This window comes from Benincasa hispida, chromosome 10 (assembly GCF_027475165.1).
Source record: "Benincasa hispida cultivar pf3 chromosome 10, pf3_genome.v1.1, whole genome shotgun sequence".
Classification (NCBI taxonomy): Eukaryota; Viridiplantae; Streptophyta; class Magnoliopsida; order Cucurbitales; family Cucurbitaceae; genus Benincasa; species Benincasa hispida.
Genome location: NC_143487.1, coordinates 38,412,046 through 38,424,393, shown reverse-complemented (window position 1 = coordinate 38,424,393; position 12,348 = coordinate 38,412,046). Strand labels below are relative to the sequence as shown.

The 12,348-nt window shown below is 36.6% G+C and overlaps 2 protein-coding genes across 4 annotated transcripts; one reads left to right on the top strand and one right to left on the bottom strand.

Moving 5' to 3' along the window:
- The first annotated feature begins 504 nt into the window (after window positions 1–504).
- STIPL1 (GC-rich sequence DNA-binding factor-like protein with Tuftelin interacting domain-containing protein) lies at window positions 505–7,969 on the top strand. 3 transcript variants are annotated; one of them, XM_039046120.2, is made up of 2 exons: window positions 505–712; window positions 929–3,852. In XM_039046120.2, the coding sequence occupies exon 2, from the start codon at window positions 946–948 to the stop codon at window positions 3,559–3,561; it is 2,616 nt and encodes an 871-aa protein (XP_038902048.1). In that variant the 5' UTR covers window positions 505–712; window positions 929–945; the 3' UTR covers window positions 3,562–3,852. The 3 variants fall into 3 exon arrangements, 1 of the variants encoding a protein (XP_038902048.1); XR_016523804.1 differs by adding an exon at window positions 7,671–7,969 and having other exon boundaries at window positions 510–3,665; XR_005485006.2 differs by adding an exon at window positions 7,661–7,969 and having other exon boundaries at window positions 510–3,665.
- SIGA (sigma factor A) lies at window positions 7,711–11,651 on the bottom strand. Its single transcript, XM_039046121.2, has 10 exons — window positions 11,358–11,651; window positions 10,314–11,157; window positions 9,897–10,095; window positions 9,718–9,810; window positions 8,890–9,018; window positions 8,731–8,784; window positions 8,557–8,634; window positions 8,384–8,446; window positions 8,129–8,241; window positions 7,711–8,042 (listed from the first exon to the last, which is right to left on the bottom strand). Exons 2-10 carry the CDS (start codon window positions 11,003–11,005, stop codon window positions 7,934–7,936), a joined length of 1,530 nt encoding a protein of 509 aa, XP_038902049.1. The 5' UTR covers window positions 11,006–11,157; window positions 11,358–11,651; the 3' UTR covers window positions 7,711–7,933.
- Between the last annotated feature and the right edge of the window lie 697 nt (window positions 11,652–12,348).

The window sequence follows — 12,348 nt, the reverse complement described above, 5'->3', positions numbered from 1 at the left end:
TCATTCTTTCTCATGATGTTGTTTCAGGTAAGGGTAGAGATGCACCGGCGATGGACAAGCGGAATTCGTGATCGAGCCACTTGGACTAGTTTTACACTTCCACATCATGAGATTTAGAATTCTTTTCATGTTTCTTTTAATTTTTAGTTTTGATATTTAAAACTTACTTTTAAGAATTATTTTTCAGATTTATTTATTATCCTTTATGATTTGTGGGTACTCTACTATTGATTTAGTATTTAAATTTAATGAAAGTCTTTTGAACTTAACTTATTTAATTAGCATTTATTTCGCCATAACCGAGTGTCGTTTTGAATTCCATGCATGCATGTATTTAGTAACAGTCTAACTTAAGTCCTAGCGGTCGTGTTGTTACAATTTTGTAAAAAATGAGCATAATTCAAAAGGTTTGATTAGCCCATCGGTAAAAAGAAAAAAAAACTAATTTATTTTTCTTTCGGAAGAAAAACCTAATTTAATTAATTTAAAATTTGAACCTTCCTTGGGTAATTTATAATTTTGAAGGCAAAATTGACAAATCGGGCGAATAAAATGAACCTTCAGCCCAATTTCGCAGCGGTAACTGGCCACGGCTGAAGGCGGCGGTACAATATTCCGACGTTCATAACAGGAAACCAAATTCGAAAAATCTTCTAAAGGAGGAGGAGGAGGAGGAAGAAGAAGAAGAAGAAGAAGAAGGGCAGCTACTAAAGTAGGTTTTCTTCTTATTCAATAATTTTTTATATTATCAGTCATCCTAGGTTTTCTATTTCAAACTTGACCCAGACTCCACTCCTTTGTTGTTCTTTAAATTTTTATTCTGGAGCCGCCATAATCCGTTTCCTTGAGTAAAATTAGAAAATCAGGGGCTTTCCCGAATTCCTTCTTGGTTCTGAAATTAGTGTATAATTTGTGTGTATTTGATAAGGGGAGAGAGAGCGAGAGATGGATGATTATCAGGAGATGGAGAGGTTTGGTATGGAGAATGATTACGATGATGGTCAATGGATTGATGGCGAGTTTCTTTACCGTAAGCGCAAAGAGAAGAGGTCCCAAACGAAAGACGATGTTCTTTATGGTGTGTTTGCGACTGGGTCGGATTCGGACTCTGATGGCGATGGATTTTCGTCTCGGAAGCGCCGCAAGGACCGCGACTTGTCTAGGAAACCTGACCTCACCAAGCCTGTCAATTTTGTATCCACCGGCACCGTCATGCCTAACCAGGAGATTGATAGGATTTCCAAGGATGGAGATACTGACAATGTGGACGATGACCGGCCTGGCCTTGGCTTGGGTTCTAGCCCTTCTGGTTCTGGATTGGGCTTTAATTCGTCGAGTTCTGACAGAAATCCCAATGGGTTTAAGGAAAATGGTTCCAATGTTGATGGAGATGAAGATGGCGATGACTTCTTTTTGCCCACTGCGTTTGGGAGAATCATTAAAGAGGGAGCTGAAAGGAGGGAGAGGGAAAGAGTGAAATCACAGATAGAGAAGAAAAGTCGAGGTGTAGCCGGGAGCAGAAAAGATTCTGACCCTGGGAATGTTGGAGCGTTTGAGAAGCATACTAAGGGCATCGGCCTGAAGCTACTTGAAAAAATGGGATACAAAGGAGGTGGGCTTGGAAAAAACGAACAGGGGATTGTAGCTCCCATCGAAGCTAAAATGAGGCCTAAGAATATGGGTATGGGTTTTAATGACTTCAAAGAGGCACCTAAGATACCTGCTTTGCAGGAACTTGAGGAGAAAACATTGCCCCAACCAACGACCAAGGCAAAGGAGAGGTTATGGTCGAAGCAAGTTAGGTCTAAAAAGAAGAAAAACGCATATTTAACAGCTGAGGAATTACTGGCTAGCAAGCAGGACCAGGCATTGGAGGTTGTCCAAAAGGTGTTTGATATGCGTGGCCCTCAGGTGCGGGTGTTGACAAATTTAGAGAATCTGAATGCTGAAGAGAAAGCCAGAGAAAATGACATTCCTATGCCAGAGCTGCAGCATAATGTGAGGTTGATTGTAGATTTGGCTGAGTTGGATATCCAAAAAATTGATAGAGATTTGAGAAATAAGAAGGAAACTGCACTGAGCTTACAGGAAGAGAAGGAAAAGTTAGAAATTGAGCTGGCTCGTCAGAAGAAGCAGTTGGATAGTATGGAAGAAATTACGAGGATGATAGAACGAATAGGAGAAGATAATTCTGCTGGAACATTGACATTAGATGGACTCGCCAAGTGTTTTAGTGGCTTGCGGAGAAAATTTGGTGATGACTACAAGTTATGTAACTTGTCTTGCATTGCATGTTCATTTGCACTACCTTTGTTTATTAGAGTATTTCAGGGCTGGGATCCTCTTCAAAATCCTTCTCATGGTTTAGAAGTGATATCGTTGTGGAAGACACTGCTTCAAGATGAAGACTGTATTGACATCTGGGACATGACATCGCCTTATACTCTCCTGGTCTCAGAAGTTGTGCTACCTGCCGTTAGAATTTCTGGCATAAATACTTGGCAGGCTAGGGACCCTGAACCAATGCTTCGGTTCTTAGAGTCTTGGGAAAAATTGCTGCCTCCTTCAGTCCTTCATACCATATTGGACAATGTTGTCATGCCTAAACTGGCAAGTGCAGTAGATTTGTGGGAACCTCAGCGAGATCCTGTTCCTATCCATATGTGGGTACATCCATGGCTGCCATTGTTAGGGCATAAGCTGGAGGGTATGTATCAGGTCATACGTACGAAGTTGAGTTTTGTTCTCGGTGCTTGGCACCCAAGTGATGCTTCTGCCTATACTATATTGTCACCTTGGAAAGCTGTATTTGATTCTGCTAGTTGGGAGCAGCTTATGCGTCGCTTTATAGTACCTAAACTGCAGCTTGTCTTGCAAGAATTCCAAGTAAATCCAGGAAATCAAAAACTTGATCAGTTTTACTGGGTTACTAGTTGGGCTTCTGCTCTACCTATCCACCTCATGGTTGATATAATGGAAAAGTTCTTCTTCTCCAAATGGCTACAGGTATTGTATCACTGGTTATGTTCAAATCCAAATTTCGAGGAGGTTACAAAGTGGTACATGGGCTGGAAAGAACTCTTTCCAAAGGAGCTTCTGGCTAATGAAAGTATCCGGTACCAGCTAAGTTGTGGACTGGATATGATGAATCAAGCCGTTGAAGGGATGGAGGTGGTTCAGCCAGGTTTGAAAGAGAATATTTCTTACCTTCGGGTTCTTGAGCAACGGCAATTTGAAGCTCAGCAGAAGGCTGCTGCGCAAGCTAAACAACAAGGCTCAGCTGGATTGGGTAATGCTTCTAATTTGGATAGTATGGGTGGTACACTTGAGATGACTCTAAAAGAAGTACTTGAGGCCCATGCCCAACAGCACGGTTTGCTCTTTAAGCCTAAACCTGGACGGATGCACAATGGGCACCAGATATATGGCTTTGGAAATATAAGCATAATATTGGACACTCTAAATCAAAAAGTGTATGCCCAAACTGAGGAATCATGGTCTCTAGTATCCCTTGAACGATTGCTGGACATGCACGGTAGTTCTACAGCAAAGAGACGGTAGATGTAAGCTTGACATAACATTTTGAAGAATTTTCCATATTGTGAAGCAACTTTAAGCAGTGTTTAGATTATGTAGACTGCTTGTACCATAGGAGAAACTCTAAGGTTAGTGTATGCCTTTAATCTCTCAGCCATTAGTGGGCAAATCTCTTTCATCTTTAGATATGATCTGAAAATTCTTTTTTCATCAATATGCACTGATTTTTCTTTCATGTGAATTACTATCTTATAATCAATTTTGCTTGTAAACTTCTATGATGCATTTTTAATAGGCATGGATAAATTACCAAAAGGCGATTCTTGATGATGATTTTTCTTCTATGATTCATTATTTGGTTTGAATATGGAGTTTGGATATGACATGTGAATAATGAACAGGTTTTAAATGGAAACATAGGTCTTGCATAGTGGCTAAAGATGGAGTTTAATGGGCGGGTCATAAAGGGAGTGTAATGAGAGTTTGAGGAGTGTTTCTATATTTTGTTGTCTATATTTTAGGAGTGTTTTCAAAATCAAAGCCAAATTTTGAAAACTAAAAAAAGGTAGTTTTCAAGAACTTGTTTTTTATTTTGAAAATTGTCTAAAAATTCAAATGCTTGTGGAGGAAGCATGTAAACTATGAGTAAGAGATTGTGAGAAAATAAACACAAATTTAGAAATAAAAAACTAAAAACCAAATAGTTATCCAACGATGTCTTAATTTAACAATTACTTGAAAACTTTGATGACCTTGAACAGGGTCTGTTCTATAGGTTATACAACTGTGTACTTGAGTTCTAACGAGACAAGAACCTAAGTCTGGTGGATGAACCACTGGCTTGTGGCTAGAGCGTGATTAATGGTTTGATGGACTTTGGTCTGATGGCAGTAGAGGATCGTTCTTAGCTTGCTCCCCCTGTTAAAAAAAAATCCTTGAAAACTTTGAACAAAAATACTTTTCGATTACTATTTTGTGTTCATCTCTAGAAGTGTGTGTATGGAAAAATATTGTTCATAACTTTCATCGAATTGAAAGGATAAAGTCTTTGAGATTATTAGATCTTTTTTTTTCCCTCAAACAATTGTTTATATGATCATGGTGCCATATTTAATCAAACAAGGAGACTTCTAATGAACTGGAAATAGGAATCCCTTTTCCTCTCAACATTTACCCGATACATACATACATACATACATATACACATACATACATACGTACGTACATGCATATATACACACACATACATATATACATACATAGATATATATACACATACATACATACATAGATATATATATATATATATTTTGATGAAGAACAAAACTTTCATTAAATAAAAAAAAAATTTAAACACAAGGGAATAGAAAAATAAAGCCCACAAAAAAGGGAGGCAAAGGCCAGCTATTAACAGGGCCCTCCAGTTAAGTAACAAGACCCTTGAATGATAATTACAAAAAGGCATTGCCACCATTTTTTTTTTTTGGATAAGAAACAAAGGTATATATTCATCCAGAGAACCAAAAGAACAGCCTAAGGGTAGGGGGTAGAGAAAACCTCCTCCCACAAAACTAAATAAGAAGATCCCTCCAATTGTTAATAATCATAAGAAGGCTATAATGATAAGAATTTGGTGTAATTTGTGCTCCACCAAGACATTGTGTGCTGAACACGAGCTCAAACAGAATAAAAAGAAATAGACTTATATTCAAGCATCCTACTATTTCTTTCTTTCCAAAGACACCACAAAAGTGCACGAGTAGCACATCTCAAAAGGTTTTTCCTTTTCGACAAAAACTTCCACCATCAAGACCATCGATCATCCAATCATCAATCTTCTTAGGGAGACAACTAGCCATTCTAAAAGTACAAAAAGAATACACCATCCTTTGGAAGCAAACTCACAGTGTAAAAACAAGTGATCCATAGGATAGCTTAAAAATGCCTTTGCCACCTTAAAAATGCCTTTTTGTACACTATTCCCCAAGAATAGCTACATACACCACACTTTCTTCTTGAAAAGATGTTATCTTAAATGTCAAAACTAAAAGAACTAAGAAAGGGTCGTCTAACTGTCAAAAATGCATCCTATGGTTCTGCAACTGGGGCGATTACAGATGGCTAGAGAAAAGTTTGTAGGGATGATGGAGCATTTTCTGGGTGGGGGAAAAGAGCGTTAAGCTGAGTACCGGTGAAGCTCAAAAAGCTTCAGTAAGACAACCCAAATGCTGGTGGTCGCAAGGAGGTGCAAGTCCTTCATGAAGGACGAGAATCTGATGGAATATGGTGTTGACTTGTGCTAATGATGGATCTTCTGTCCCTTATATGGTGTTATGATGCAGGAGAAAAAGTATCCGAAAATTAGATAGAAAAATAGGGATTGTTTAGAATTCCTAGTGCAGTTGTCAACATGCTGGTAGATGCATGAGATATCTGGGAACTTGCAGAGGAAGATAGGGAAGGAGAAGAGGAGAAGAAAAATTAAATAAATGCATTTGATTAAATCCATAATTGATTGGTATGAGAAGATGTTGGGGTATGCTTTTTTCTTTTTTCTTTTTTTGTTCCCTCCAAATGTAAAATATAAGATTTTATTAAGGTGAATGAGAGTACCCATATTGGATACTAAAAGAGTAGGGATATTGAGCATGATGTTTGAGAGGAGAGGTTTTTGTTTGAGAGGTTTGCTATTGATTTTGTTGAACATTTGACTTCATTTTGTTGTCTGGATTGCATAAAAAAAATTATAATGCCGAATTGTGTTTAAAATGAATCTGAAATTGGATTCAAATCTGTATATTTAATCTTTGCATCAAATTTTGTTTAGCATTACTGCATTAGCATGTGTATTACAAACCATTTCAAAGCCTATTATATAACATGTTTTTTCAACATCCTTGACTTAACTTATTTTTATTTATTATTTTGTTTGATTTTTCTTTCTTGCTTAGATATGTTGGTTGGAATCTATGCTTTTTCTTAGTGTGCATAATCGTTAACGAATTTAAAATAAAATCAGGTTAAAAAATTTGTAAAAATTGATTTTATGAAATTGAAGTTTTCTTGAATAATATTCCATCTATTGGGGGTTGGAGATTGTCAGTTAACAGTTACCTTGTTACTGTATAAAGTGCTTCAATTAAAAACTTGGTTAGATGCTTCCTGAATCCAAATCTCTGGCTTCTTGTCATGCGCTGTTATTTTCAGAGAACCCTTTTAATTCATTTTGGTTAATTTTCTATGCTTCCCTCCTATTGAATAAGTCCTTTTTTTGGATGATCATGGTTTCAGACCTTGTTGATCATATAATTTTTTTTCCCTTTTTCTTTTTGACAAGAAATCCCATTGAGTTTGAGAAAGTCACGGAACTTATAATAATTTATATAGGTTTATTTTCAGTGTTACAGAGGATGATTGGCTGGAGGCCAGTTTTAACAAATGGGTGAGCATCAAATAACATTAAGTTTATTAGTTAGTACTTTGTCGATCAAGTTGCAAGGAGAGAGAGTACCTTAATATAGGGGAGGGTTACGAGATTTGGGGAAAGTCAAATATTTGTGTAGATATTGAGCATGTAGGGGAGAGAGTAGTAAGCACTTTTGAAGTGCAAGCTACCTACCTTTGCACTTATTGTTTTTATTTTTTATTTTTTAACCTTGAGCCTTACACCTCTATGAAAATGTATTTTGTCCTATTCTTCAAAGATAGAAATGCTCGAGTTGTAGCAATTTGAACTTTTACTATTTTTACTACTTAGGCTTTAAAAACATTGAACAAAATTTTCTACTTTCCACGTGAGAATATCAAGGAAATGATGGAAAGCTGTCAAATAAAACAAATTGGGAGAGGAATCAGTTCCAGTAGATGGCCATAGTGGATCTATGGGGATATGGGAGATGAGAAGTTTACACCTTTATTAGGTAAACATATACATCAAGTGATTCACTTCTGTGCTTGTTGAGAAACCGGTAAACAAAGTATTCTCTTATGGTTTTATTATGCTGTGCTGCATAGGAAATTTGATGATTGAATTCCTCTCCCTAAGGCAAGCCGTGTCTAGTTATTTTCTGTTTGACATTTTTCTAATAGTTGAGAGGATAATTTCTTACAATAGATGATGCAGCATTGTGCAGGATCATGACACCATCGATACAACATGGCTCGAAATCAAAATTCACAAAAAATTGATTCACATTTAGTAGATGGCAACACGAATCAACAACTTCCTTTGGCAACGGATGCAAATCTCGTTCCAGAAGCTTTCCCTATGATCTGTTATCGCTATTTCTGATCAAAATCACAATGGCAAATAACACAGTATCGCTTTCTGTATATATACAGTAGACAATGGACGGTCTCTACAACGTATGACTTGTAATTATATGTTTTTAACAAATTAATGTTTAAGCAACATGGCTTCCATCTTCCTCGTCTTGGCTGCCTTCTTTAGTTTCTCCAATGCCACCAATCCAACTTGCCTTACCCTTTCTCTGGACAACCCTATGCTGAAAAACTCAGAGCAAAAAACGCATTTTGTCAGCTAACATAGAATGACATTAGCATTTTGCTCAGATAAGTTCCTTTGACTTACCGTTTGCTTATTTCCTCCCATGTCAGACATTCATTATCCAGACCATGGTAAAGGCGTATGATCTCTCTTTCTCGGTCCCCAAGTGTCATATTTATGAGTTTGTTAACCTCAGCCTGCCAATATTTTCAGTGTATTTTAGTCGATTGTTCATCTCGATAAGCAAACTGTCCATTCTTCATCAGTTCATCTTATATTGATGAAAATGGTGTAGTTTTCATAAATCCATTTTCAGGGTTTGGTGGTCTATCATTTTACCTTCAGAATCCATGTGTCTGTTCCATGCCATGGGTTGTTCTCGAGGCAGTTATCTGCGATATACTGCAAAAGCAAAATGATAACAAAGGAATCCAAGGAGTGTTAAGAACTGAGAACAAAGTTCTGAAAATTATGTTATGTTTGCAGATTTAGAGTTGCTATTCGAGGCTTACACTATGATGAGTTTCGCCAGGAAGACCATTTAATGAAGGGAATGCTTCTCGGTCGAGTGAAAACACCTTGCTGATTGCCTAAAAAAGAAGAGTTGTTGGCTTGATAAGGAAAATGAAAAACAGATATTCATCAAGAACGAGCAAAGTGAGCTGGTTATTAGAAATTTATAATACCTCTGTGGCATTCTTGACTTTCTTTTTGGACATGTTGAGGGATTCTGCAATCCTCTGATATAAATAGAAAGCGTTAGGGCAATCCCAAAGTTCACAAAGTTTACATTAGTTGGGTCTGCAATTAAACTTGCTTTTTGAAGTCAACAATAATCCACTTACATCAAGTGATGGAGTGATTCCTTTTTCTTGCAATCTAACTTTGGCGTTGCGAATCAATCCTAATCTTTCGTGCAAATGAGTTGGCAATCTCAGAGTTCTTGAATTCTCAACTAATGCTCTTGAAACACCCTGTGCATGGATGAAGACAATTGAACTGTCATTCCTGGCATACTAAGTTGAGATGTTCACATTAAAGGAGTAATTGCAAATATAGCAATTAGGCCTATAATATTAATAGATATAGCACAATATAAAAGAATTTACAGTTATAACAAAATTTAGATTCCGCTCTCGGAATCTGTTAGTGATAGATTATATCACTAATGAGGATCAATCAACGATAGAGTCTATAGCTAATGGGAGTTTATCAGTGATAGTATCATTGATAGATCTTGCTATATTTACAATTCTTTAAAAATATTAATATATACTTAGCCCTAAAAATGATATCCATGGCAATTACCCTATATTTTTAAATGATTTAAGTTCAAAGATTCATTTTTTCTTTTCAGAAGGCTCTTGTCCACTCTCATCTCTTGTTTTATTTTAAGCAAATGAGCATGTTTGATAACATCTCTTATTCTGTTTTACCTCCACTAAATTTGTATTTCATTTTCATTAATAGGAAATAATTCATCTTTCATCTGTTTAAAATAAGCGTATAACAAAAACTTAGGATTTTCTTTGAAAAGAAATATCGTCATTCATTCAGGTTTGGAAACTTCTTACATTTTATATGCGATGGTAGAATATGTGCAAATGATGATATCTAATGCTTCTGGCTAGTAATGATGCAATGACTTTTTTTCAAAGAATTTATATCCTCACCTGGCGTATCCACCAATAAACATAGGTTGAGATTTTAAACCCCTTGGAAGAATCAAACTTCTCAATCCCACGGAGAAGTCCAATCAAGCCTCCCTACATTAAACACAAACAAACTCTTCAATTAGGAGTGAGCTAATAAGGTTTAGAGTTAGTTGTACGTGTTGCTACAAGCTCTTCACCTGAACTAAGTCAGCCATTTCAGCCCCCATGTTATCATATCTTTGTGCAATGGACATTACCAAACGAACGTTGCTCATCGCTAGCTTCTCTCTTGCCAATGAACATTCCATTACTCTTGACCGTAATTCGGCACGAGAAATTTTAAGTGATATTGCTAGTTGGTCTTCAGAGGGCTCACATCCTAGTCTTTCCTTTAGTCTGAGAGTAAGTTAGAAGTTAACGATATCATTATTAGAGCTGTGTTTTAAAGATGGAGTAATAGAACCACATAAACATATGATAGTTTTCTTTCTTACATCAGACTGATAATGGAATGAAAACATGCAAGCAGGAATAAGGTATCTACTACTCAGTTGTATAGGTACATCATAGCTAAAGTAAACTATGAGAATCTGAACAAGAAGCCATGTGCTGACCTGGTTTTACGCTCCTCTAACGCGAGACCAACCTTAATTTTCTTCGAAAGACGAACAACTTCGGCATGAGAAAGCAACTCTTCACTTAATAAACCTTTCACATAGCCCTTCAATCGATTTTGGAGTAGCTCAGGACTGATGGTAGGTCTTAACTGTTTGCTGATTTTTGGTTGAGCCATAAAAACATGTTTGCTCTGTATTTTCCTCTTAGAACTCATTCTTCTTTGCCGTGCAGACACACCAGAACAAGTGACAGGTACTTTCTTTTCTGTTTTTCCTCTAGGCGCATCGGTCGACACGGTTTGCTCAAAAGATAGATTCCATTGCTTCTCCAACATGGACTTTTGCAGCAAAAGAAGAGCCTCCACAGTACATTTCAGATCAATTTCTTCATCTTCCCAGATTGTGGTGTTATGAAGCCATGGCTCTGCAGTTGGAGAAGAGGGAGTATCTACATGTTCCTTCACAGCTTTGATGCATTGTGAGTGCCGATTCGACGATGGATAGCTCGGCGAAAAGTTAGCCGAACTTTTCGCTATTACCACACTCTTTGTGGGGGAAACTTGGGTTTGTCCCAACCTGTGATCATTATTAACATACAAAATCTTTTCTGTGAAATCAGAATAATAGGATGAAGAATTCAACAGCCTTTTCGCTGCACCAAGCCCAATTATTGCAGCTGTTGCCATCATATGGCTTCTCTTCTTCTTGTGTACAAAACTCTTATCATCAAAATCAATTACACCAAATCAAACTTCAAACTCTATTTGCTTCACCAGCAACAATGGATCAATGACTTCAAATAGTTAACCTCAAAATTCCTCCACCAAAACAACAAACAGCCCTAAATTCATCAAACAGAGCAGAAAGGGGATTAAATTCCCACATGACAGCTACGAACAATGAAAGAAAATAAACTCAACAAGAACATAGAACAAAATCGGTCTACGAAAATGAACTTGGGATTGAATTTTACTTGAATGAAACATGGAAACAGCAAAAACTGAAGAACCCAGAAACAGAAATTGAGAAAAAAAAAAGTACCTGAAACGGAGAAAAGAGAGGAAGACAATGGAGTTTTCACTCCGCAACTCTAGAGAGAGAGAGAGAGGGCGATGCATCCAAAGGAAGAAGAAGGCAGAATGGTTTGTTGTTGTTGTTGTTGAATTGATGAATATCAAGGATATTTTTGAGAAAATTTGATGCAAAATTTCTGGTGGCGTTAATTCAAAAAATTGATGGAAAGAAATAGAGAGAAAATGGGAATGCAAGAATGTTGGAAAAATGAAAGATAATGGGAAAAAATTTGAGAGGAAAATGTTTGAGCATTGCAGATATGGGAAGCTGAGATGCTATTGGTTGGAATAGATATTGGGTCCACCTTTGAGTGGTCTCAAAACTTTTGGGGTAAATTACACTCTCCTTTTTCTCATTTTAAATAAATATTTCTTTAGCAACTATATATATAAATATATATATATATATTCTTTTTGTTCTAAAAGACAATAAAATTTGGTGAAGTTTGCTGAACCACACAACTAACAAGACTATAAAACAGTTACACATGTAAACATCTCCTCTTTTCTTTTCTTTCTTTTTTTCCCCTCTTTCTTCTAATAGGTTAAACATATGAAATAGTTACAAAAGTATTTCTCTAGTCTTACTCTCATACCTAGACTTACTAAGCTATTAAACCATTGTTGTCCCTTTATTACTTTCTAGTCTATAATAAATTTTCTGTTCTAAAACATGCTTTCAAACGTTCGCATAAACCTTTTCATCTAAACCTGTTTTCTAAAACCATTTTCTCAAGAAACAGAGGTGGAAGTTGCAAGAAACGCTCATTGTGCCATTGACTATTCGAATTTGGATTGGCTAATTTGTTCAAGCGCGAGAACAAGTGCTGTACAACCGTTTTAAGACCCTTACAAGAGTGGATAATTGATATATACATATATATTTTTAAGACAATATGTGGGGTAAGAAAATCAAACCTTTGTATTCGAGATTGATAATACAAGCATCATGCCAGTTG

Coding starts and splice junctions, on each gene's coding strand:
- STIPL1 (XM_039046120.2), top strand. CDS start 946: ATGGATGATTATCAGGAGATGGAGAGGTTTGGTATGGAGAATGATTAC.
- SIGA (XM_039046121.2), bottom strand. CDS start 11,005: ATGATGGCAACAGCTGCAATAATTGGGCTTGGTGCAGCGAAAAGGCTG. Junction 8,447..8,556: donor CTGGCGAAACTCATCATAGT/GTAAGCCTCGAA, acceptor TTGCTTTTGCAG/TATATCGCAGATAACTGCCT. Junction 8,043..8,128: donor TGGGAGGAAATAAGCAAACG/GTAAGTCAAAGG, acceptor TGAGTTTTTCAG/CATAGGGTTGTCCAGAGAAA.